The sequence below is a fragment of the Lynx canadensis genome, chromosome X (genome assembly GCF_007474595.2).
Source record: "Lynx canadensis isolate LIC74 chromosome X, mLynCan4.pri.v2, whole genome shotgun sequence".
In the NCBI taxonomy this organism is placed as follows: domain Eukaryota; kingdom Metazoa; phylum Chordata; class Mammalia; order Carnivora; family Felidae; genus Lynx; species Lynx canadensis.
In genome coordinates this window covers 11,587,813-11,614,960 of record NC_044321.2, presented here as the reverse complement: position 1 = coordinate 11,614,960, position 27,148 = coordinate 11,587,813, and the positions used below count along the sequence as shown (strand labels likewise).

The window sequence follows — 27,148 nt, the reverse complement described above, 5'->3', positions numbered from 1 at the left end:
GCAGAGTGTTAAGGCAGTGTTTCTTATCTTCAGCACTCTTTGGGGCCAGATCGTTCTCTGTTGTGGGGGCTGTTCTGCACGTTATAGGATGTTTGGCAGTAACTCTGGCCTGTACCCACTAGATGCCAGTAGCACACACCCCCCCCATCATGATAACCAAAAATGTCCCCTGGGGGGGGCCAAACCCCCCCTCAGTTGAGGACCACTGTTCTAAAGGGTACAATTTGCCTTAGTAAAGTTAGCCAGTATTTTAAAGCCCTTTATCTTGAATTACTCATACCTTGGTTAAGAAAAGACCATGTGATAAGTGAGGGCAAGTTGATCTTTACTATGTAAGCTAAGAAGCGTGACATTGTTCCATTATAATTAAGCACTTTGTGGAGACTCAAGAAAAATAAACAGTACAAAAACAATGGAATAAGTAGGGTCTCACCATTTTGTCATATTCATAGTAGGAGAGATTTGTTTTGGTTAAAACAAAAAGCCTCTCTTTGTAATTACTTGGCGACATTTTCTTTTTTTGCTGTGACCTTTTGAGAAGCAGTTCTTCTAGAATGGATTTTGTGTCCATATCGTCGTCCTAAATAAAATAAAATAATGAAAATGAGTGTGTGTAGCACCCAGCGACGTTCTCTTTTAGCCTTCAGAATTTTTAGCCAACTCTTTGTCAGTCAGGGATAATATAAATAATATAATTTCTACAACTTATATTTAGGACTAGAGAAAAAAATTTAACTAAGCAGTCTCTTAAATACACATGCGCCTGCCCTTCATTCCTACTGCTTTGGCTCTGACTGGTATAAATATGTTGATTTGTTTACGATATTTTATGTATCGTACTCGTCCCATTCTGGCTCATAAACCCACCATCGTTGCACTTGCCCCCAGACCACCTTATCAAAGGTCTCCTTATTCCTTAAGCATTCTACGGGCATTTGTTGAATCGAATTGGATTTGCTCAAACTTTGAAATATTTGGACTCCAGACAGCTCACCGTGTCTGAAGTGATTGGTCAACAAATTTCTCTCTGTCAATGTGACTCCTCTTTGACCAAATCATCCAAACCACTGTGAGACTCTGATAGCATTGTAAGTGCTACCCACAGTTCCTGATCATAATCAGAGCTTTAACATAAAGGGCACGGATATGATTTTCAGGATTTCTGAGAACAAAACATTTAAAAAATGCTACCCAAATCGATTTTTAAGAAACTGAAAAAAAAAATGGTACCTTACAAACTAAAAACAGTCTTGCTTTTCCTTCCCGAACCATGTTGCCGTGAAAGTTTAAGGTATTTCTAAAAAATAAATACATTAACTTTCTGGTGCTACTAAGACTGTTGCTTCACCCTCAAGTCTGATATCAGATCTGGTAACGAAAAGGAATGCTTTGTTTTGTTTTGTTTTAAAGTAATGTTGAGTAGTGGGCCGCAAAAGGTAAACTTTCTTAAGTTCTTTGTTTTGTGAAATCTCAGGATTACTAGCAGTCAGAGGTTCAATAATTTCTATCGTTCTTTGTCTACTGATAATCTGCGTATCGTTAACTTTACTCACCTTACATTTGATCAGCTCGGGTGTGCTTGTGGGTCCTTAACGTCGAGTCAACTCTCGAGGTCTAAGCAAAAAGTTACTGTCCTGAGGCACAGGTGCTCATATTCCCTCTGGCTATGCCAAGATCATGGATTACAAAGAACATATTTGCATCCTATTTATCACTCTCTATCAGGAAGCACCCACAGAGGCACTGCTCTGTGTGGATGGGAGAGGATGCCGAGTGAACCTGTCCAATCGTTAAAGGCCACTTCTCACTGGCCCAGAGCGTGATGGGCCCACTGTGGCAGGGAAGCGGGAAGGAAGGGAGACACATTGAATAAGCCACCATCAGGTCCAGCCAGCTTCCCTCCTGACATAGACCACACCACTGTAGAAACGGGAATCAAAAAGTCAGCGTATGTTCATTATTTATACAGATGAAGTGACTGTTAATCCCTCAAATGTTCTCCAAGGGCATCGATTGCTTTAGAGGCAGAAGTAATGGAAATCTTATCCATTACAAATCTTATCCATCGGTCACTTTCTGTTTTGAATATCGTTTTATCTGGAAAGAAAAGCATAATTCCTTTGGGAAAGTAGAATGGGTTTCTTTTGACCACAGTGGGTGCTATTTGTCATGGTCACTGGTTTCTTGGCCCCTGGACTCAAAGATGGGGCAGAGGTCGGGGGTAGTAAACCCAGCAGGACCTGGGAAGACAGGTACACCTACTTTTCACCTTTGCCTTCGTTAGAAACTCTATACATATGCCTGGTCAGATAAGGTCTTTTCTTTTCTCTTTTCTTTTCTTTTCTTTTCCTTTCTTTTCTTTTCTTTCTTTTCATTTCTTAGAGGCACAAGCAGTGCAGAGGCAGAGAGAGGAGAGACAGAATCCCAACCAGGTTCCACACCCAGTGTGGAGCCCGACACAGGGCTCAAACCCACGACCCTGAGATCATGATCTGAGCCAAAATCAAGAGTTGGATGCTCAACTGACTGAGCCACCCAGGCGTTCCCAGATAAGATTATTTCCTATACCCAGAGTCAATGGCCGGAAGAGATTTGCTTGAAGGGTTACTGAAACTGTGCAGGGTCTAGTGTTTTTGAGTTAATTCCCCTCTTGGGAAGGCATACCACACACTGGGTATAGTTTTAGGGCACTTTTGCCTTTTATATTCCTGCAATTAAAAGTTTTACTAAGAAAGCATAAAAAAAAACTGTGAAAACTTTTGTCAAACGTCTTTTGTCTCCACAGCTAGAACATGACTCCTCAAAGCAGAATGCAAGTTAAATAGATCTGATTAGTTGAATAGAAAGTTTACTTTTCAAAATAAGAGAGAAAGTTTACTTTTCAAAACTTTTTCAGATACTGAATGGACTTGTCACACTAAGAGCACTGTTTTAAAAATGCAAACTGCAATGTCAATGTATAAGCAGCCTTTCCTAGTACACATGCTTTTCTGTTTATAGAACTTTTACATTCATTACATTAAAATTTGGGGGAGGGAAATTTTATCTAAAAAATCAGTATGGTGAGTTGCAGAAATCACCGAGAAATGAAATTCACAAAGTTGCTTTTGTATCTTGAGGGGAAGAAGAAAATGGGCTCAAAAGGACCGTTCCAAGTCCTTGGACACACTTTCTGATATATCTCCAAGGCTTTATGCATGTTGTTGCACCTGATGCCACATAATTTGTCAAATTGCAACAAATTTGTTCATTCCAAAGTCCTGCCTTTTGTGAATTTTTTGGCTTTCATTTCTAAAATCAGATGTGATGTATGTTTATCCTACAAAATGAAGAACTACAAATAAGCAAAGGAAAAAAAAACCTGTTAACATCTTGGTGAACACACGTCTAGATTCTTTTGAATACATACGTGCACGTATTTATTTTCACAAAAATGAGTTCGCACTCTGTGCAGATAGGTCTGCAATCTGTCGTTCTTGTGTAACACACGTCTGGAGCCACATGTCTTTGGAGACCTTCAGAGTTCAACTCCGTCAGCAGGCCCCGGAGCTTCCTAACACCCTTGAAGAGCCCCATTTTGATTACTCATGCTTTTTGTCTCATCCAGATCAGTTTCTTCTAAGACCATATCTGGCTCTTGCTCAGGTTTGGACCTGCCTTTCTACTTCTATTTGCTTCTATCTCTTCCTTGTACTTCTCTCTTCTCCTAGATTAGCCTAGATTCCAAATGGAAGGCATTTTTATGGTCTCCCTTGGTATAGGAAGAGATAACCAGTGGTGATGACTAATTTTTAGCAATGCAGTGTTTCCTCCCTGTGTTAGGACAATAAGTCACCAGGCTCAGGTACCACTGTTGACTCAAATGCCTGTCCGACAACTGGCAAATCTTTCTCTGTGTACCCATATTTAAGGGAAATTCAATTGGGAAGGCTCAGAAGACTTTCAAAATGAAACAAGATCCTAAAGCTAGTTCGTATTAGCCAGAAATCGATTTCCATAGGGGAGCCGGTGGAATGCGGCGGGTGTCTCATATTACCACCTACATGGTATAGACACATCAATTTGCCTACCAAATAGCCCAGGCTGCCTATTTCCATAAGCGCGTGAAACTAGAAAGAGATTAAAGTGCAGGGGACGCAAAAACAAGAACCAGCACCCAAAACACTGGCAGAAATCGACATAGTATTTTCTCTTAGGAAGCCAGCAACCATTATGTCACTTTCACACTGAAGGTGCCTGCTGAGTGACCATGACTTGGAAGCGCCATGCTTATTTAACATTTGTGAGGAACCATTAGCAGGAGAGTAAGGAGGTCGCTCTTCAGGTCTCTCCAGCACACTCGATTTCGATTTCGATTTCGAGCCTGCAGCGGGCCGGACATCAAGCGAGTGGTTCCCCAAATGAGGACCAGCCCTCTACTGCCCGAGAAGTATCAGGAGAAGACTTGAGAGATAGGTTTCATAACTGATTAGCGTGCCGGGCGGCCGGAGGGTGGTGGACTGAGAAGGCACGGAGGAGCCTATAGGGCTGTCATTTGTGTGCTGTGTCACCCTGACCAAGGCCCTACCCTGTCCTAAGCTTCAGCTTTCTGACCTGTAAGATGAGATGGGTCATGCCTCTGTCGTTTTCTGTGGCTTGAATGAGAAAGCTACGGGAAAGTTCTGGGCGCATTAGGGGCACTGAATCATGGTTAAGAAAGCAAAGGGTAGAGGGGCGCCTGGGTGGCTCAGTCGGTTGAGTGTCCGACTTCAGCTCGGGTCAGGATCTCACGTTTCTTGAGTTAGAGCCCCGCGTCAGGCTCTCTGCTGTCAGCACAGCCCCTCTCTCTGCCCCTCTCCTGCTGGCGCGCTCTCTCTCTCAGAAATAAATAAGTGTTAAAAAAAAAAGAAAAACAGAAAGGTGGAAAGAAATGACTCAAGTGCTAGAGCAGAGTCCAGGATCTCTTTGCCCTGAAAGGCCTGAGGAAGGAAAGTCATTTCTTAAGATAATCAAGAAAGACATTATGGAAGGGAGGCATTAGAACCAGACCTTGAAGGATATGAGCTATCGAATCCTAGCTCACATTTAAGGAGGGTGTGCCTTAAGCCAGGCACTGTTTAAAGCAGCTTAAAAATTTGCATTTGTTTACCCTGTAGAATAGGCCAGACTCCCCCCCCCCCCCCCCCCCCCCCCCCGTCCCATGGGGTATGTCCTAATTCAGTTACCCTATGGGGTGGTTAGGAAAAAAGCAAAAAGTGATAAATCCTTGTCCTAATACCTTATGCTGAATTAGTAGCCCATAACACTGCTTAGGTGATACAGGTTGGTGTGGGCAAAAGCACCACGCTGGCGGGTTCAAATCCCTGCTCCGATTCTGTGCAACCTGGCCTGTTACTTAACCCTGCTAAACCCCAGCTTCCCCATCTGTAAAGGGACTAAAACAATAACCACGTCAAAGGTTTATGAGGATCAAGAGAAAATGGCGGTATGATGCCTAGCAGGCTAGTAGATATTCCTAAACTCCGTACCCCTTCCCCTCATCACTCCATATGTAAAATTAAAAAAAAAAAAAAGACCACAGGAAAGGTTAGACACTGACGACAGTGAAATGACCCTCAGTGATAAAATTTCAGTTCTCATCTCCCTTCACCAGATCCTGGGAATAGGGGATCGTGAGAGGCAGGAATATACCTCAGGGATTCTCTGGTCAGCAAGCACCTGACCCATGCGTCTGTTACAGACTTTTGGCCCTGGGACTGGTCACCTTAGAATCAGGTTGAACCAGCCCCTTCCTGACTGTGTATTTGTGCCACTGGGTTTCTCACAAATCAATACGTGGATGTTATTCCAAGCGTGGTCCATGGGCCGGCGGTATCAGCGTCAGCCTGTGCTCGTGAGAGTTTGTAAAGCACTGAGCTAGACCACGTTACAGTTGCGCTACTCTTTAAATCCAGTGAAATTCTCCTGGTCCACAAGAACTTGCAAAATTGTATGGCTGTGGTGCAACTGAAAGGTTCACCTCCCCCATCCTTCCATCTCCATCTAAGACACCCCCAAGCCCCAGATTTTGGAAGACTTCGGGAACCTGCGAGCAAATATTTGTAGTTAAAATAACATCATAAAAACACAGATAAGTGAAAGAAGGTATGACTAACATTGCTCTGTCTCTTCGGAAGCAGTTAGGAAGCCGATATGCAAAGGCACGGAAGGGCAATGCGTACAGAACTCTACGGAGAAAGCCACAGAGCTAGCTGGAGCCGACGGTGAAATACACACAACCCGACGGCTTCCCCGAACGAGATTCTGAACGCGGGGGGAATTTACAGAAAATCCACAGCAGGCCTCCAAATTGCACGGTCTCATCCAAAGTCCCTGGAGGAGCCCCGGCAATTTCACATTCATCGTCCTGAGCCTATTTGCCTGTAGGATATGACATCGTGTAGGCACCTGCACGAAACGCACCATTTTGGCTGGGTCCGCCGCCGGGGTCCGCCGCGGTGAGGTTGGTCTGCTCTTGCAGGAACACGGCCCCCGCTGCCCTCCTTCCAGCGGCAGCAAATTGTCTCACATTTTCCCGGCTGCTGGGTCAGAAATGGCTACATTACTCAGTGCCCCCAAAACGTTTATTGTCCTGCAAGGGCCTTGCACAATCCCACAGGAAACCACGCTCAGCACTTAGCCAACACTTGTTGATCTGATTGAACGCAACAAAAACGGAGACAAAAGCATTTTTCATAAAGGTTCCAATTTTGATAACTACAGCTCCCGCTTTTCCCAGGCAGCTGCCGGGTACATGTGATAACCCTGCCTTTGTTTATAGAGTTCTGTGCTGGAAAGGACAAGAAAATATCTCGGCAAAACCCCGCTTCTGACGCTGACTTCTCTCAAGAATCAGGAAACCGTGAGGTAACGCCAAAGTGCACAGAGAGAAAGCAATGAACACTCCAAGTGGACCCTGGGCGAGGGGAGGCTGGAGAATATGCGACAGATAAAGACAGTTAATATGACCCAAAAGGGGCACATTTCCCCACCTTAAGGTATTAAGAAATCCAGAAGCAGAAAAGAGATCAGTTTGGCCAATGCACCAAGATTGCAATGAAAAAGCATGATTGTCGCTGGACATCATTCTGACAACATCAGTGCTTTCGGCTTTCCTCATTCCACCCTTTTCTCTGGTGCACGCTGACCGGTAACGTGAAATACATCTAATGAGTTCTTTTAGGCTCTACTATCAACGGCCGAAAACCACAGCCAGCCTTTTGGCATTGCGTTGACAACTGTATTAACTTATACACGCTTGGCTACTCGGACTTATTTGGAAACCTCCACGGTGTGATGAAATCTTGGGGTGGCAGACGAGAGTGAAGCTACTGACTTGCAAAGAGTATTCCTTTGGGTGGACGTGGGATTCGCATCATTGCTGTTCACTCATCATCTGGTGGGGTCTTCGTGAGAACCTGCCGTGGGCCCAGCAGAGACAGGAGTAAACAGAACAGAGGCAGCCCACAGCTTCAGGGGCCTTATGTCTAGCGGAGGCAGAACCCCCAAGTGAGAAGGTTTAAGTCCAGTACTGGAAACACCTGGGCACAATCTCTTAGGATCCCCATCCCTTCTTGGGCCTTGAAACTCTCCGGGGCAGTCGTGGGGAGTGGTTTCCTCTGAGTCAAATGTCGTAGATTTATTGACTTCTTCTATTCATTCGCTTCCTCTGCCACGTCTCCCGAACCTTTCTTTGGCTTTGTATTTGGCACGTCTTTAGTTTAATTCCAACTTGTTGTGGCAAACTGCTGTTGCGATTACGTGGTTTAATCTGTTCAAATTATCCTCTGCGCTGGCACCCGTACCCAGTGACACCCTCGGGAACGTTCTCTAAGGCACAAGCGAGCTTCTTCTGGCTTCTGGCTGACCTCTATTGTTCTTTCCCCCCACTTTAAAAAATTCATTTGTGCCATGGCTTTAAACACCATCTACCTGCTTCTGATTCCAAATTTCAGCATTCGGTGGTTTCCTCTGCTTGGCAAACTGCCACAGACATCTGCCTGGTTCATGTCCTCATCTCGGGGCTCTGCTTCAAGTGGCATCTTCCTAACGAGCCCTACCTGGACGACCTTGTTTAGTACTACAATCTCACTCGCCCCAGCGCTGAGGATCTCCCTCTCTCTGCTCCGCTTCGTCTCTTCCCACAGCATTTGACACCTGCTGCACGATTTATTTATTACCTTTAATGTCTGTCTCTCTTTGCTAAAGAGTAAGCCTCCAAGGGCTCCAGTAGTGTCTCTCTACAGCCTGCGCTCTTGCCCTGGAATCTCTTCAGTGGGGGTATCGATCGCCCCACCACCTCCTGCATTTACTCCTCTGGTGCTAAAATGATCTACATGGAGGTTGGGATCCGATGTGAATGGTTTACACCTACTGGGATGGAAGATTAAATGTATCCCCTCTCCTAGAGATGCTTGCCTATTAAATCTCGGCCTCGGTGGTGGAACGGATAACCTCGGTCCTGATGAGAGGAGATGGGTGAGTGGGGGGTGGAGGGTGGACGTGATTAACAGAGATTCCTCTTTACCTAGAGACTGACGTGCATAGCGCGGCAACCTTTGTTTTCCAAACATCTCCTCTCACCTTCCGCCAATGGTCTTCTTCCCTTTGTGTCCCCACACCCCCATCCCTGTCCTGAGCTCAGGATGCCAGAAAGCCTCATGTTGCCTCACTGTCTTTGGAATTTCACAGCTCTGCGAATTCCCCGTACTCACAGAATTAAATTCCATTTTCTCCTGTTAATCTGTCTCCCGTCGACTTGATTCTCAGTCTAGCTACAAGGACCTTGAAGGGCAGAGGAAATCCTCCCTCCCCAGCAGGAGCCATAACTGAAGTTTTATTGAAACAGCCGCACCCGTTTACTTCCATGTTGTCTATGGCTGGTTTGTTGCTACAGAGGCCAATCTTGGAACGGTCTCCACAGAGAACATATGTGGCCTGCAGAGTTGAAAACATTTACCATCCGGCCCTTTACAAAGTTTTCTGGTCCCCGCTTTGGAAGTGCCACTTTCTTTCCTTTCTCTAAACCACACAACAAGCTCTTCTGGTGTTTGGAGGACAGAAGCTGGCGGCCGTGCCCGTCCTCCTGGTTAACAACCCCAGCAGGGAGCTGGACGTGCTCACCGGCGCTGCGACTGTGCACTGCCCTGGGAAAACTCTCCAATGCCTGTCCACAAGCACGCCCACGACAAGCGCGCTCTTACCCAACTGTCGCCCGGCGCGAGCCTGTCTCTTCTTCAGGCAAAAGAGTGTCGGCGCCTCCGTTCCTGCCCTCACCTCCACCGCTCCCCCCAACACCCCCCGCCCCCATTCTAAGGGCCAAACAGCAGGCGACATATTTATGCAACAAACAATTGTGTCGTGCTTAGGACACACCAAGTTCGCTTAATTCTCATTACCAGGCTGGTTCCATTATCCCCACCCCCGTTTAGCAGTGGAGGAGCTGGAGGCACAGAGAGGCTGAGCCAGCTGCCCCAGGTCGCACAGCTAACAAGTGCCGGAGGCACGACTGGAACGTGCAGCCCCGCTCTGAGGGACGCGCGACCAGAGACTCCAGTTAACGACGGGCCTCCTAACGAGGTGGGGGCGGGTCCTTGACGGGCCGGGAGCGCCCGCCCGGACGCCCGCGGGGGCGCGCCTCTCCGGGGCGGGAGGGGCGCAGAGGTCGCTGGGTCGCCGAGCAGGCAGGGGAGGGGCGGAAGGGGGCGCGGGAGGAGCCCGGCGGCCTGGAGAGACGGGAGCGCACCCTCGCCCGCCCCCGCCCCCCCGAGCCCCGCAGCCTCCCGCCTCCCGCCCCGCTGCGGCCGCGGGCGGCGAAACGCTGAGTCACGGTGAGGCGCCCTCGCGCCCCGCGCCGCCGCCCGGGCTCCAGCTGCCGCCGAGTGGGGGCCGCGCGCCCGCGGGGGCGGCGGTGCCGGGAGCGCCGCGCGGGGCCCCGCCCTCCCCGGCCCGCCGTAGACTCCCGGCCCAGGCTCCCGGGAGCTGCCGGCGGACGCTTAAGTAGGACCCTGACGTTTGGCGAAGGTGGGAGGCGGCTTTCCTGGCGGCAAAGCACTGCGATCCGGTAAGCGCCGCGTCCGTGGTTCGGGTGCCTCGGATTTCCGGGCGGGGAGTCCGGAAGGACCTCGAAGTAGTGCAGATAGGTAGGGGCGAGACCCTGCCTGCTTGCTTGTACGTGTGTGATGACAGTTCTGGACGGCTTTGAGGATTAAGCTCATTTCGGAACCCCCCTGTCCAGCACCCAGGAAGTATTTACTGATTGCCTGCTCCCGGGAGGACGCGTGGTGACTGACTGGGGGGGCGTGGCCGAGTGGAGGGCTCTGAGTGACAGCAGCTAACATTCTTAGAGCGCCGACCACACCCCGTTGAGGTTGGCAGGCCTCTTACCCCTATTTCACAAATGGAAAAACTGAGGAACACAGAGGCTTAGCAGGTGGCCTCAGGTCGCACAGCTGGGGCCGGGTGAAGCCCGGATGCAAACCCAGGCTCTCCGGCTCCGGAGTCTCTGCTTCTTGCTAAAGCGACTCTCTAGGTCTGAGTTGGGATCTTTGAAGGAGTGGATTGTGTTTCGCTTGAAGAAGAGTTTTAGGGATTTGGTGGCACTGCTGTCTGCAAGCATTTGAAGTGAAAAAGGGATTGATCATTACTGGTTCTGTGATACTCCAGTCGGCAGAAGTTAGGCCCGCCGAGAGAAAACGCTTTTGAATACTAGAGGCGGGGTGTAGATTGGTCCTGAAATACAGGATGCATTGGCAGGGACACCCGGGGGTTTCCCGTGCTCCTGAAGACTTCCTGACAAAGCTCAAAGATTTCTTGCCGCTGAAGTTGCCCGTGAACTGCGGGGAAAGATGGGTCTTTGAATTTGGTGACCCTCGAAGATCCTTTCAGTGCCAAGATCTTTGGCGTGTTCCAGTGAGAGTCACAGACCTCACGGATTTCCTTCGTGTTCCGTGTGTCACCACATAAATCTTTCTACCTCATGGTGGCACCTCCCTGGCGGGTCTTGAGAGATTGCAATGAGATAAAGCGGATACAGCGCTCATTAGAGGTTAGTAAGTGCCCGGCCGAACTGTTATTGCTAAACCTGGTAAGTGATGGCTGTAGGATTGCATGAGGTAACGATTGCAAATAATTAGTGGGGTGCTGGGAACCTAGTTAGTACCTTACATGGTCCCCAACATTATTTTAGATGACCTAAGCCAGGTGTTGTACGGAGGAAGCAGTCCATATACTGTAGCTGTTAATATTTGGGGCAGGTCTGAATTTAGTACCCTTTATTTCGTAGTCCTTGGATGTGCCCTCCTTTATGATTTGTCTTTTATTTTGTTCCCCCTCTGGCCCTCTCTCCTCTACAGCTCAGCGTCGGAACACTCTTTTTAGACTTGGACATGGCCTCCTCCAAGAAGGTTACCCTGTCCGTGCTCAGCCGGGAGCAGTCGGAAGGGGTCGGGGCGAGGGTCCGAAGAAGCATTGGCAGACCCGAGGTATGCTGGTTGGGTGGCTATTTGTGTTTTTGGCAGAAGGCACTGGTGGGACAGTGAGGGCTAACTTGGGAAGAGAGGGCCCGGGACAATCATGACCTGCCTTGTGGGGGTGCCAGAGCGTCCAGATCTAAACTTAGCGATTAGGGTCCCCCCTGGACCAGCCCCGCCCCAAAGTGGGTCCCTCTAACATGGGTACAGAGGTCCTGCGCAGAAGGTGCAATGGAGGCGTCCGTGCCCCTACTCTGCGCTCCCTTGTGCTGTCCTGGGTTGATCTACCTGCCTCAGTGTGCACGCGCCAAATGGGCCCACCTTATAGCTCCAAGTTCACAGCCCCAGGGAGTAGCTGTAGGGCTCACTTCCAAATTCCCAGGGGAGAGAATCTGATTGGCTCGCCTGGGTCATGTGTCCACCGTTGGCCAGTCAGCCAGTGCCAGGGATTTGGGTTCTTGGAAAAAAACACCGGGACCCAACTCTGTGGGCCTCTCCTAGTGAAGGGGGTGCGTGGAGGCTTCTCTCATATGAGGTGATTTTAGGTCAGGTAGACCTCTTTCAACACGAGAGAGCAGCTTTATTTGAAAATTACCAGGGGCATGGTGACTTGCGGAAAAGAAAATCTTATTGGCACAGAAAGGTAGCAAATGGTGGTTATAGCCCAAGGAACACAGCGCTGCGCAGCATACCGGGTTCCGGAAAGATTGTTTTTCATTGAGATGTAATTGACATACGACATCGTACTCGTTTCGGGTGGCCAACATGATTTGGTATTTGCTTGTCTTGCAAAATGATCACGACAGTAGGTGTAGTTAATGTCGATCACCGTACATAGTTACAGAACTTATTTTTCTTGTGATGAGAACCGTTAAGATTTTCTCTCTTAGCAACTTGCCAATATGTAACACAGTAATACTAATTATAGTCACCATGTTGCGCATCACATCCCCAGGACTTACTTATCTTCTAACTGGAAGTTTGTACTTTTTGAACACCTTGACCTATTTCACCCACCCCCACCTCTGGCAACAGCCACTAATCTGTTTTCGGTGTCTGTGAGCTCGGTTTATGTATTTGTTGTTTGATTTCACACATAAGTGAGATCATATGGTATTTGCCTTTCTCTGTCTGACTTCTTCCACTTAGCATAATGCCCTCAAGATCTACCCATGTTGTTGCACATGACAAGATCTCCTTTTTCATGGCTGAATAATATTTCATAGTGTATGTGTGTTTACACACACACACACACACATTTTCTTTATCCATTCAATGGACGCTTCGGTTGTTTCCATGTCTTGACTATTGTGAATAATGCTTCAGTGAACACGGGGGTGCAGATCTCTTTTCACGTTAGTGTTTTCGTTTTCTTTGGGTGAACACCCAGGAGTGGGATCACTGGATCATGTGGTATTCCCAGTTTTAATGTTTTGAGGAACCTCCATACTGTTTTCCATAGTGGCTTCACCAATTTACATTCCCACCAACAGTCCACAAGGGCTCCCTTTTCTCCACACCCCCCCATACTTGTTATTTCTTGTCTTTTTGATAATAGTCATTCTGACAGGTGTGAGGTGATATCTTATTGTGGTTTTGGTTTGCATTTCCCTGATGATTAGTGATGCTGGACATCTTCCCCCTCCCCAAATATTTTTGAATAAAGGAAGCAGTATATTAGGGAAATGGATTCTTTTTAAAAAATGAGGTTGGTTGGTTCCTCTTCTTAGATTCTGCTCTGATATTCCCATACTCTTTCTGCCATTAGCTTCCTCTTCACCTGTGAATGTGTTTTGGGGTCCATCAGACATTGTTTTCCAATGGGATACATGCAAACAGGATTATTGTAAGGGCTGAATGCGTGGTGGGTGTTGGGGAGATGCCAGATGGGTGTGGTATCCAATTCTACCAGACCTCATCACGGACAGAACAATTGTATGGAACTCGGACACCCATTGTGTTGGGGTAGCTAATACTTTAATTACCCCATCTGTCAGAACACATCTGCTGAGCGTTTCTTAATTTCTTTTTGTCTTGTCAACCCCTTGGGGTGGGGGGCTGGTGTAAGCTACAAGTTCTTTCTCAGAATAATATTTTTTATACACATGAAACAAAATACATAGGATTACAAAGGAAAACATATTGAAATATGGTTAGCACAATATTACAAAGCAGATTTGCAATCTAGTAATTTTGCATTAAATAATAAGACCTGGTGGCAGTTCATAGAACTCCCTAATTGCAAAGCTGTGAGGCACATGAACAATAATAGTTCAGTACACCTGCAACCACTGTCACGTGCTATGATAAGAGCTTTGATTTCTGGAGTCACAGGTCCTGGTCATTTACTGTGATTCTTTGTCTTCATGATTAAAGCATTTCAGCCTGGAGATGGCTGCCGGTGACTCTTGCCTACCAGTGTGAATGTACTTAATGACACTGAACCGTATACTTAAAAAGAGTTAAGATGGTAAATTTTATTATATATATTTTACTAGAAAAAAATTCAGAAGAGAAATTTTCAGTTAGAGGTTAGTGAAAATAAAGATGTAATTTTTTTCCCCAGCCAAGTGTATAGCCACCCTGAATTCTATCCATGGTACCCAGTTAAGAGTCCCTTGCTGAAGACTTATGCTTTAAAGATGCCCCCATTCTGGGGCACCTGGATGGCTCAGACGGTTAGGCGTCCGACTTCAGCTCAGGTCATGATCTCGCGGTTTGTGAGTTCGAGCCCCGCGTCGGGCTCTGTGCTGACAGCTCGGAGCCTGGAGCCTGCTTCAGATTCTGTGTCTCCCTCTCTCTCTGCTCCTCCCCTATTTGTGTTCTGTCTCTCTCAAAAATAATTAAACACCAAAACAATGTTAAAGATACCCACATTCTACTAATTCAGAGGGTCTGCTGTGTATGCCTCTACCCTAAGAAAAAAGTAAGTGGATAGGAATCACTTCTAATGCCATCACCCTGGTTTAATCACTATTAAGACAGAGGGTGTTTCCTTTTGTGTCCATATAGTTGTATATTTTACATCATGGGGATTATACAAAATAAACAATTTTGTGTCCTTGGTTTTTCATTGAACACAGTAATGTAAGCACTTGCCACGTTGTTATCAGTTCTTCATGACCATCAATGAAATAGCTATGACCTGCTCCAGTGTATGGCATACCACTGTTGTCTTCCTCCTGGACCTACTTCTGGCCATTTAGATTGTCACCATAGTTTTCAGTACCCTGCAACCCCTAATTCTCCAGTCAGCAGAGAAGGAAAGCACCAATCTAGCTTCAAGGTAGTTACTTTTCAAACTTTTTGCACCCGGACTTTGTCTCTGAAGAAACATCTCACACACTTTGGAGCACAAAGCTATTTTAGTGTAGAATTTACAAGTGTTTCGTATTAGTGGCCCTAAGTGACATGTTCCCTCTGGTGGTAAACGTGGAGGCAGAGGAATTTACAAAGCTCTCACTGAGCCTTTTGGTGATGAACAGTAAAGAAGGAGTGGGGTCAGCTCACGCCTTTCATCATGATTAAATGTGGGCCAAGCTGGAATTTGAATGATTGCACAGCATGATATTAGTGGCTTGTTTTCTGCTGGGAAACAGGAGGGAAGCCCGTCACTCATTTGCACTTGCCTCAATGCTCCACACCCCCTTCCACCAGACACTCCTTGGTGGAGTGCGATTTTCCTTGGACCACTCTTACACGTATTTTTTTATTATGAAGAATTTCTAAAATAGAAAAGAAGATAGTACAATGAATCTCCATGTACCCAACGTCCACAGTGATCAACTCATGGGCATTCTTGTTTCCTCTGTGTCCCTCAACCATTTCTTCACTCAAAGTATTTTAAAAGTGAATCATTTTTATTGTACTTATAAATATTTCAGTTGGTGTCTGTAAAAGATAATAGCTTTAAGAAATGAAACTATAATCCCATTACACACTTAAAAATGCTAAGAGTTCCTTAATATCATTAAATAACCTTGATTAATCTTGGTCCTGATTGGTATAGCCTCTGTAGATGGCATTCTCCATTATCAGGATCTCTATGTGTAGAGTCAAGGTGGGGAGCATAGAGTTGTAGCTCAAGTCCATTCAAGGCCAAATCTAGATCTCAGTTTGAACTGCATGCTGGCAATTTCCCTCTACTTTTTCATCGTTACCCCCCAGCCCTGTCTAGAGGTTGAGTAGGCCCGGGAGGTAGTCTGAGCTATTGGAGTTTGTCTTTGACAGGACCTCTCCCTTCTGCTGCCTCCATATTGCCTTGATATAGGCTGGCATTTCATTGAGTGTTGGGAAAGTGGGGTCTCAGCTGGTTCTGGGCTGCTGCCACAGGTATTACTACCCTTATATCAGGATTAGGTTCAACTGTGTAACAGAAGGCAGCCTCTAAAACCAATGGTTTGCATACGTACGGATTTGTGTTTCTCTTTTGAAAACCCAAGAGTAGGCAGTGTAGCGTGGGCCTGAAGGCTCCCCACTTATTAGAGACCCATGCTCATTCTATATTAGTTCATCATTTTAGTGCTCTTAGTGCATCACCTTATGGCCCGAGACAGCTGTTGAGGCAACAGTAACCATTCACCCTTGGGCACAGAGAGGAGGACGAGGGGAAAGGGCAAAAGGATCAGTGCCAGCTGTCCATCCCTTTTTTTTTTAAATAAAGGATTTCCCTAAAAGGCCCACCCAGCCTGTTTTAAAAGTCTACCTCAAAGACAACAGGTCCAGATGATCTTACAGACAAATTTCACCCAATATTGAAACTATAGATAACTCCAGTAACACAAACTCTCCACCTCCAGATGAAGCTCCAGGGAGACCTCACATCGCTTTAGGAAACTACGTTGCCTTGCAGTCAAGAGCAGACAAGGACAGCAAGGTGAAAGGATAATTGCATGGCATTTATAAACATTTTTGCAAGAATCATAAGCAAAATATTAACTATGCAAATATAGCAACGTATAAAAAAGATAATATATCACAACAAGGTTTGGATTGTCTGAACACAGCAAATTTGGTTTAATGTTGGAAAATCTGTTTATGTAATTTACCAACATTAAGACATTAAAGGAGAGAAAAATTATCTCGATCAGTGCAGAAAAAGCGTTCGATAAAATTCAACACCTGTGTAGGTTTAAGAAATTAGTAAACTAGAAACGGAAGGGGAATTCTTTCACCTTGTGGAGGGAGTCTGCAGAAAACCTGTATTAAACAACCTGCATGCCGATGAATCTTGAAAAAGCAATCTATGTAAAATCAGGGAAAAGCAAGGACGTCTACTTACCAGCATTTCTACTCAGCATTGTTGTAGATGCGCTAGCTTGCAAAAAGGGAAAAGAAATAGAAAGTGTAAGGATTGAAAACGAAGGGGAAAGGACCCCAGTTATTTGTTGATGGGTGTTGGTTGGAATACTACTCCCAAATATTCACTGCCCCCCATAATGGGATTACACACTCCAAACCCACTTTTAGGTGCATTCCCCGTGAGTCCCATAGGCAGGGTTTAAGTGCCCTCCTCCTGCCTTGGGCTTGGCCATGTCACGTGCTGTGACCTGGGACGTGTTAATGTGATTGTGCACTATTGACTTGGCTCCCATTTGCTCCTGCCCTTGGTGATGAGAACAGCATGTCCTAGATGGTGGCCACTGTTTCAGCTTGGGATGGAAAATAAGCCACGTAGAGAGACCAGCCAAGCCTAGCAGACCCCACAAAAACTGCAGCCTGCCACAGCTTTAATCTAAGTCAACCAAAAAATTTGTGAACTGCCGGGCAAAAGCTTATTGGTAAATACACTGGCAATCTGAATGTCTGCAAAGAAAACCCAAAAGAAGCTACAGATAGATTATTATAATTACTATAGCTTAGCAGTGTTCTCTGCTCTTTTACTTGGAATGTTCTTCCTTCTCCCCCCTTCTACTTCATTAACTCCTACATGTACTTCAGGACCTAGCTCAGGTGCCACCTCCCTGAAAGTACCTTCCCTGATCCTTCCCCTTCCCTCGTATGTGTTAAATTGCCTTCCTCCAGAGCATGTATGCTATCACGGATTTTGGAATCTGCTTAGGATACAGACCGTATCTTGTTTGTGCTTGACCGTTTAGATCTTCGGTGATCATGAAATGTTTATCTCCTCTTTGTACCTTTTATAAAATAGGCTCTTTAACGTACTTACAGTCCATGTGTGTGTGCGTGCACGCGGACGTGTATAAGGCATTCTTTCCTGAAAGTGATTTTCATTTCAAGATTCTCATCAGCTACGTTGTTTTCAGTGAGTTTCGCTAGATCTGTCCATGAAGATAGCCCCCAGTAGTGTGGTTTAAAAGGCATGTCTAATCTGTTGGATTTAATTTTTATTTCAGTTGAAAAATCTGGACCCATTTTTACTGTTTGACGAATTTAAAGGAGGTAGACCAGGTGGATTTCCTGATCACCCGCATCGAGGTTTTGAGACAGTAAGTAAAATAATTTGACTGCAAAAGTGTGTATTTTTAAATTTGCTTCCGTAATTAAATTGAGCGATCACTCCTAATAGAAAATTCAGAGTTCGAAACAATGAATAATAGTTAAATTCATTCTGGAGGTCTTAGCTATGGACTGGCTACTCTGGGAAGCCATATACTTTACATGAAGTATATTCAGATTTAAATATTTGCTGTTTTTAATGTTCTTTGAATTTGTGCCACTGGAGACATTTTTATTTGTGCAGTTAATAAAGAGCAAGGATTGGCTTCTTCAAATATTTATGTAATTAAAATAATTTGTGAGAGAAGAAACAATTTAAGGTGTGATTTAAATAATTTTATGTAGAAAACTTGTTTTTCTTCAAGAAAATTCAGAAATGTTTAATCTCATGTAATATTTAAAACTCCAAAGACAATCCAAGAACACTATTAGTATTTCAATTCAGTTCTAAGGAATTCTAGAATCAAGGGGCTGAAATACAACATAGCCTAAAAATTAGAATTTTAAGGTCATACCTGTACATTTAAAAATTTAACTCTAAGATTTGCAGACATTCTGCTGAACACTTGTTTTCAGTTTTAGTTAGATAAAGAGACAAAAATGTATGATGCAATGTGGTGGCACTTTAAAAGATTCTCATTCTCTACACGTACGTATACGTATGTTCTGGGAAAATGCAGGGACAGTTACCGAGAAAATGTAGCCATCTGCTCCGTGAGAAGAACCTGTATTAGGAAGAAGACCAGGGCTCACTTGTGTTTGTCAAAGCCAATTACCGAATGAGTAAATACTTGCTAAAGACTGGTGAAATGCCGACATTGGTGTTGGGCAATCCTTTGTAGGTTAGATGTGTGTGTGTTGTGTTGGGGAGTGGGTGGTGGGCAGAGGGACAGAGGCTAAGGAAGCAGGAGGCTTGGTCCCCTGCTTGCTTCCAGTTTGCATTCTGGTTAAGGAGGTGAAAGATGGACTGCTAAGGAGTTAACCACTGCCATGTAAAGGTTGAGTTAACCAAGAAGATTCTGGAAACAATATGAAGGCTCAAGGTGGTTGGACCGGTTTCCGTTCCCCACTTAGTCATTGGCCGTCCAGTTCTCTGTTAGCACTTTGGGGGCATTGTGTCTTGCCTTACAGCAGTAATGGAAGCCATTCCTTTCACTTATCCTACACCCATGCTGGATTCTGATGGTTTCCAGAACACATGTCCCCACTATTCTCCTCTGCTTCTGGTACCAGGATGTTCTCATCACTCCCAGTTACCCATCGCACAGCTCCAGTTACCATTGTACCAGTCCCTCAAGGTCTTTTTAGATGCCATTCTCTCCACCAGCTTTTATAAGACAGTCCCAAGAGGGTACACTCTCTCCTTCATTTGGTCCCCATAGTATTCTATTTTTACTAGTCTCATGCGCGTTAGACCTCTATGGTGACCTCGATCACATTCTGTCTGTTGTGTATTGGAGTTAGGAATTGGCCTCAACCTCCCCGCCCATGGCCAAGAGGACTGTAAATTGCTTCAGCTGACATAATCCCACACATCACCATGTTCTGCAGGTGGGGATGCTCAGTAACTACTGGCTGAATTTAATTGGATAATAGAGTTTTTGCTAACACAGTGAATGTATTAAATAAAATGAATCATGACACGCATTGCTTTCCTTTCTGTTATGGAAAGGAAACTTAATTTCCTTTATAAATTGCAATTTATAAATTTTAAGGTGCTCAACTTTCACCTGCAAAGGCGTTCAGCTGTTGAATATTGGGATTTGGCCCTTTACTTTTGAGTAAGAATTTTCCCTAAAAGCAGAGTTATAATTGCAGCCATTACTCATTATTTGCGGATCCTGTATTCACGAATTCACCTACTCGTGAGATGTCTTTAAACAGAAGCACACATAAAACAAGGTTCAATGTTGATCGGTTGATGAAAATGTGGTTAGAGGCTCAAAGGGACTAGGCCCTGTATTTCCCCAAGAGCAGCAGTTCAGCGTTTGTGAATCCGATGGTCATGGCAACTTTATAGAACATAACTACCTGGAATACCCAGAATCAACTGTATCGGTTTTTCCCAGGCGTGTAGGCAAGGCAAGCATTCTTCTGTCTCTTAATGTGGACGTTAAGAGTCTGCAGTTCAGAACCAGGCCCCCTGATAGGCTCTCATCATCTCCTCCCTGGTGCATTTTCTACAGGCTTGGTATAAATTTTGAAAAGGCTAATTAGTATAAAGAACAGAACTAGAAGGGTGCTTGGGTGACTCAGTCGGTTGAGTGTCTGACTCTTGATTTCAGTGTAGGTCATGGGATCGGGCCCCACACTGGGCTCCGAGCTGAGTGTGGAGCCTGCTTGGGATTCTCTCTCTCTCCCTCTGCCCTTCTCTATCTCTGTCTCCCTCTCTGTCTCTCAAAAAACTAAACAACAACAACAACAAAACCAATCATTTGTTATGTTGTCTTACCATCCAGAAATACATATCGTTATTGTTTGGATAAATTTCCTTCTAGTATATTTTTTCTGGTATTGTGCTGTTTTCTTTCTTTCTTTTTTTTTCATTTACCATTATAAGGTTAGCATTTTCCCAGTATTCAAACAACGACTCTTGAATGGCTTCATCAGGCACCTGCCATGGAGGTTGTACCAATCAACGTTAGCACAGCAGTGTGTGTGGGTGCCAGGCTTCCCTCAGCAACACCAACATCACAGGCTGATCCCGCTGTTCCAGCTCTTTGCCGTTTTGATAAATGAAAGAGAATACTTCAGCGTGGTTTTAAGTTTCCCTTTTCCTAGCTGAGCGAGGTTATGTTTTTGTTTTCATTTTTACATATTTGTTTACCTTACATATTTATATCCTTGGCCTATTTTTTTCTGTTGGGTTGCTGGGATCCTTACTGTGTTAGAGAAGCTTCTTGTCTATCAAGGAAATCCGGCCGTTTTCAGGTATAGGAGTTGCAGTAGTGTTAAGAGGGATTAGGCTTATTTTGCATGCCCGCAAAGGTAAACCTTTGGATGCGAAGCATAGATACAAACCAATAGAAGGAAGACCTTTGTAATAACATGTTATATATATATATACATATATATGTTTATTATATGTGTTACAATATACATATAAAACATAGAATAGGCTTCCTGAATCAGAGTGATTTTCTTATGCCTGGAGAAATACAAGCATTCGCTGAATGCTAACATAATGGGTGCGTTTTCAGGATCAGTGGTCCTCAAAATAGGCTGTGTGCCACATGAGTCAGTGCTGTGCCGGTTTCCATTGATTTGTTAAAATAAAAATGAAATTACGTTGTACTATCCCGGGAATACACAACCTAAATAGATATATGCATTATGAGTGCATGCTCACATTTTTTTTTTGTAGCTAATAGTGATACGTGATCAAAGAAATGTGGAGAATATTATCCTAGAAAATTCCGATCACCTGAAGTGGGACCCACGCAACGGCGTATTTCAGCAACAGCCCCGAGGGGTTGGTGAGCACATTAAGATGATCTAGTTGATCTTCCAAACCGGAAGTACTATAATTCTACCAGATGGGAAAGAGCGAGGACCCATTTATAGCGGTTGTTGTTGTTTTCTACTTAATGGTTTGGAGAACTGTATATTTTCTGTGGAAAATTTGCCGGAGAATTGAGGGAGCAGGAATGCCCTGGAGAAGGAGCTACAGCTGGAGGTCACAAGAAGAAGGGGAAAATGCAGTCAGTGTTTCCTGCCAGGAGTTAGGCCTCTGGGAAGCATTGTTTTCAAAAGGCCTGGGTGGTAAAGGGTGGAAACTTTTTGTATTTACCTATTTCTGGTCAGGCCTAATAGCTTGAGTTGCTTAGGGCAACTCTGGTTTCTGGGAAACAGAACCAACTGAAGAACCCATGCCCTGCCAAAGTTGAGTTGAGCTGGAAAAAGAAGCCCTTCAAGTTCAGCACGCTGTTGATGAACTCTTCTCTTCGCCTGTTCTGAGAAGAAGCGTGTTGTATGCCTTTCAAAATCATCGTTTAAATTATAGCTTTGGGACTTTCCTGGTTTTAGCACTGAAAGTCCCCGGTCACTCCTGCTTGGTTACATTTAAGAACAGTTAGGAGTAAATCATCATGTGTCAGGGACATTTAAGGATGATGGTGTCTATTATGCTCTTAGTTGGGCTTAGAAGTGTTTTTTCCCCCCAGGTTTTTCACTACAAGCCTCAGCAGGTTCTCTGACTTTGTTCAGGAGAACAAACCCGTCCTGTTTCCAAGGGTGTGCCCATCAGAAAAGCCACACTCCTATTTCCTGGACGGTGGCCAGCAGCCTTTGCATGCACTGCCCGCACCATATCCTGGAGAGGGAGGGAAGGGTGCTGGTGATTCACACCGAAAACTCACAGCTGGAATCAAACCCCCGTCTCCCACACAGCCTGTTTTTCCTACCTTGCTGTGTACTCTCAAAACCACACTATCCCATTGTTGAATCAAAGCTGGGGGTAAAAAGGAAGCCTGATCGAAATCAAACACATGGGGCACCTGGGTGGCTCAGTCGGTTATGCCTCCGACTCTTGATCTTGGCTCAGGTCATCATCTCACAATTCATGAGTTCGAGCCCCGCGTCGGGCTTTGTCCGTGCTGACAGTGTGGAGCCTGCTTGGGATTCTCTCTCTCCCCCTTTCTCTCTGCCCCTCCCCTGCTTGCTTCCGCACATGTGCTCTCTCTCTCTCTTAAAACAAATACAAAAATCAAAACCCATTTTGGAAAGAAAAAAATACTCTAGGAAAACTGGGAAAGAGGGATACTTTCTCAGTATCATGAAGACTATTGTTCGGTGAACTTCCCATGTCACATCTAACATTGAGATATTAGACATAATCCTGTTAATTTGAGGGAACAAAAAGACAAGAATGTCTACCAGCGCCATTATGATTTAATATCGCCCCGGAAAGTTCGAAGCTACTAATATGAGTTACAGCTGTTGGAGAGGAGGAGGAAAAATTATTTCTTTGTGGGACTATGCTAACAAAAGCAAACCCCACAGTGACTGCATCCAGCTCTGGGCGGTGGCGTGACTGGAGGAGGAGGGAGGGCACAGGACGTTTCCAGAAGCTGGGCTTATGGCGCAGGCTTGGAGGTTGTAGCTTGTATATTTGGCATGGTTTGGAGTTGAGGTGCAACAGATTATAGAAAGCCATCCTCACTCCCAAGACCCCTTTGGCACCACTGTGCTAAGAGTATCAACCAAAACTTCTTAGTAACTTGCTGAATTTAAAATAAATATGCAAAAATCACTCACTTTCCTGCAGGAAAGCAATAACCAGATAGAATGGAGGAAATACCCCCTTCATTGTAGCAACGGGAGCCCCATGTACCTCAGAGGAAAAAGGCGTTCCCCTTTAACCCATTTAACCTACTTCTAGAAATCTCAATACTTTTCTGGGGGGAAAAAAAAGAAACCAAAGTAAGAATAAAGGCTCACTATACAAATGTTTATTCCATTTTTTAATTTTTTTAAAAGAATTTTTAAAATATCTATTTTTGAGAGACAGGGAAAAAGAGCGCAAGTGGGGAAGGGGCCGAGAGAGAGGGAGGCACAGAATCCGAAGCAGGTTCCAGGCTCTGAGCTGTCAGCACAGAGCCCGATGCAGGGCTTGAAATCACGAACTGTGAGATATGACCTGAGCTGAAGTCGGACGCCCAACCGACTGAGCCACCCAGGTGCCCCTGTTTATTCCATTTTTTAAAAGTTGAGCCAATCTCTCAACCTGGGCATTATTAACATTTTGGGAGGAGAATTCTTTCCGGTGGGGTGGTCCTGTGCACTGTAGGATGTTAAGCAGCTTTCCTGTCCTCTACTCACTAGATGCTAGTAGCGCCCCCCTACCGCCAGGGGTGACAACAAAAAGTGTCTCCAGATATTGCCAACTGTCTGCTTTGGAGGACAAGGGCTACCAAATGACCCCCAGTAGAGAACTAGTGGTTTAAACACACGCATCCATACAAGGATACTACACAGCTGTTAAGAAGAATGCCACAGCTTGATATGTTCTAATATAGAATAATCTCCACGACAGTTGGAAAGTGACAGAATTATTATGGCATAGTGTAGGATTTGTATACAAAGCAAAGGCTATACCTTTATTCTTTAAAAAAAATAGTTTATTTTCAGTTGTACTGTGGGGAAAGATGGGCTATTTTACTGAGTGATTACTTCTACATACTACACTAATTCAGAGAAAATTCCAGAATTCACATTACACTGTCCAAAAGATGGTGCTTAGAAAACAAGCACATAATGGCAGATACAAATACATATTCACAAAGTTTTTAAAAAATATTTGGTGGTTTCTAGTATTTTCACAATATTGTGCAACTGTCACCTCTGATTCCAGAACAGTTTCATCAACCCCAAAAGAGAGCCCATACTTACTCAAAGTCACTCCCCATTTTCTTCTTCCCCCAGGCTCTGGCAACCATACTGTCTGTCTCTGGGGATTTGCCTATTCTGAACATTTCATATAAAAGGAATCCTGTGTTGGTCTTTTGTGTCTGGTTCCTTTCACTTAGCAAAAGTTCTCAGGGCTCATCCAAGTTGTAACATGTCAGAACTTCATTCCTTTTAATGGCTGAATAATTGTCCATCATATGGATATGCCACATTTTGTTTATCCAGTTGTCTGTCGATGGGCATTTGGGGTGTTCTTACTTATGCCTTGATTCTAGGGTATGCCTAAATGATCTCAATGGGGCGCCTGGCTGGCTCAGTCAGTCGAGCTGCCGACTTCAGCCCAGGTCATGATCTCACAGTTCGAGAGTTCGAGCCCCGCGTCGGGCTCTGTGCTGACAGCTTGGAGCCTGGAGCCTGCTTCGGACTCTCTGTCTCCCTCTGTCTGTCCCTCCTCCTCTTGCACTCTGTCTCTCGCTCTGTCTCAAAAATAAATAAACGTTTTTAAAAAAAGTCTGGATTTTAGAGTGTCTATGCCAGTGGTTCTCATCTGGGGGTGCCTTTGCCTACAGGGGGTCAGTGTGGCAATTTCTGATCATACCATCTGGAGGGCGCTAGTGCCATCTAGTGAGTAGAGGCCAGGGTTGCAGCTGAGCGTCCTGCAGCATAGAATTCAACCCAGGTCCATGTCAGGAAGCATAGGTCACACGAAGGAAAGTAGCAGTTAACTGTTTTTCAAAAGTTTTCCAAATAAATTCCCAGCAGACTTCCCCCTCTGTCCCACTCCTACCCTATGACGATTATAGGCAGAGAACATTCCTAGAATTCTCCTCCTTGGAGGAGGGGGTGTGATAAAGAGTGTAAACCAGTCATTAAATGTCCTTTTATGTCGCCAGATAACGCTTTTTAAGTGAGACTAAAATTAAGTCCAGAGTAAACGAACATAGGCCATGACGTGATAAAAAGCTTCTTGCAAAAATCTTCAACACTATTAGCAAAGCTGCTTCAGAGTTCTGCCTCAGTAGACACTCTTAAAATGAAATGCCTGACCCTATAGGACTAAACCTAAAGGAAATTTGCCATGCCGCATCGGCTACCAGTTTTATGAGAAGTTTCACATGCCTTCTTAACCGACTGAGCCACCCAGGCGCCCCTAGTTTCACATGCCTTCTATACATTACTTGTAAGCTTCACAGCAATCCTGAAAAGTAGGAATTGTCAGCTCCCCCATTTTACAGATGAGGAAACAGAGGCGCAGGGAAGCGGTGACCCATCAAGGTCACACAGCCCATGTAGGGCAGGATTGGGCAGGCCCATCTGATCCCGGGCCCACATGTGTCCAGTCTTCCACGCCACCACTCCTTCTGGAACAGAGTTCCCGTTCTATACATCTGATGTTGTTGCGAGACGTTGTCAAGTTAAAAACATTAGAAATGACACCCCCTGTGACACAGGTCTCCAGCTGTGGACACCGCACGGTCTTTCTGTTACTTACTGTGGGGCCCAATGCTTTCGTGGTTCAGGGATCCGAATCTCCCACCTGTAAGTGCGAAGTAATGCTCTTATCTCTCTGAACATCGGTGCAATGAGGAAATGGATTAGGTTGGTTAACTGCCTGCATGTTTAAGCACAATCATTTAACTTCTTGTAGCCACGAGACCACTCATGATCTAGTCATAATGTGATAATTAACAAAATCCTGCTTTCATTGCTCATGGCCTTTTAGTACAACCCACAAAATTCTTTTCCTCCTTCTCTACTTTTTTGCCCCACCCACCCCAGTGGTTTAAACACACGCATCCATACAAGGATACTACACAGCTGTTAAGAAGACATTTTAAAGTAACGAGACATTTTAAAATCATTGGGGGGCTGCCTCCTCCATGAGTGATGCCCCCATTCCTTCAGATTCTTGCTCATCAGAATGAATCTTCTGTGTTTCCTTGGGGACTAATTGTACTTCTTTTTAGTATTCACTTCTCTTACCTGCATGTTTTAGTAGTGTTTCCCCTGCTAGAGTGGTGGCTCCCTGAAGGTAGGGAAGTATGTTCCTTCTGGAGGCTTTCTAACTTCCTGTTTATGAGTTTCTGATGACATTTTCCCTTGTGCAAGCTGCAATGAAAGCAAAAAAAAAAAAAGAGAGAGAGATTTAAAATTACCCCCAAATGAAAAGTTTATTTAAAAAGACAAAAGATAGGGGCGCCTGGGTGGCTCAGTCGGTTGAGCGTCTGACTTCAGCTCAGGTCGTGATCTCACAGTTTGTGAGTTCCAGCCCCGCGTTGGGCTCTGTGCTGACAGCTCGGAGCTTGGAGCCTGCTTCAGATTCTGTGTCTCCCTCTCTCTCTGCCCCTCCCCTGCTCACACTCTGTGCCTCTCTCAAAAATAAATATATATTTAAAAAAATTTTAAAAAGACAAAAGATAAAAAATGACATCCCTATATCAGACCCCCTTATTATAAAATGTTTTATTGCTTCTTGAAGTCCAGAACCTGTGGCCCAAAAACCTCAAGCACAATGAACACATTAGCCAAAAATTTGAGAAGTTAAATCCTTGCAGTGAATTGAATCAGAATAAGAGTAATGCACCCAACAAAAGATGTCAGCTGCTTAATTAAATTCAACGTAATGAAATCTTAACAAAATAGTAAACCAAGAGGTGCATCCCTTAAGCCTAACTTGGCAAGAGTTCTGTGAGCGCCAAACCTTCATTGTTAGCTGTCTGTCTGGACAGCTTTCGACTAGAGACCGTGTGAGCAGAAAACTTCCCTCTACACCACAACACAGCTGGTCCCTT

The 27,148-nt window shown here is 45.1% G+C and overlaps 2 protein-coding genes across 10 annotated transcripts in view; one reads left to right on the top strand and one right to left on the bottom strand.

The window, feature by feature from the left end:
- Positions 1-6,595, bottom strand: part of BMX (BMX non-receptor tyrosine kinase) — a 53,097-nt gene extending 46,502 nt beyond the window's left edge. The window contains exons 1-2 of one of the 6 annotated variants that reach the window (XM_030304985.1): positions 6,442-6,595; positions 434-580 (exon numbers count right to left, since the gene is read on the bottom strand). In XM_030304985.1, coding sequence (XP_030160845.1) covers positions 434-580; positions 6,442-6,444 — 150 coding nt within the window. In that variant the 5' untranslated portion in view covers positions 6,445-6,595. Of the gene's footprint in view, positions 1-433; positions 581-1,553; positions 2,355-6,441 lie in introns of those variants that run through there. The other 5 variants (XM_030304984.1, XM_030304983.1, XM_030304981.2 and 2 more) reach the window with 5 other exon arrangements.
- Positions 6,596-9,948: 3,353 nt separating this feature from the next.
- PIR (pirin) overlaps positions 9,949-27,148 on the top strand; it is a 90,562-nt gene continuing 73,362 nt past the window's right edge. The window contains exons 1-3 of one of the 4 annotated variants that reach the window (XM_030304782.1): positions 9,949-10,081; positions 11,373-11,501; positions 17,846-17,938. In XM_030304782.1, the coding sequence (XP_030160642.1) occupies positions 11,406-11,501; positions 17,846-17,938 (189 nt within the window). In that variant the 5' untranslated portion in view covers positions 9,949-10,081; positions 11,373-11,405. Of the gene's footprint in view, positions 10,082-10,304; positions 11,066-11,372; positions 11,502-17,845; positions 17,939-27,148 lie in introns of those variants that run through there. The other 3 variants (XM_030304784.1, XM_030304785.1, XM_030304781.1) reach the window with 3 other exon arrangements.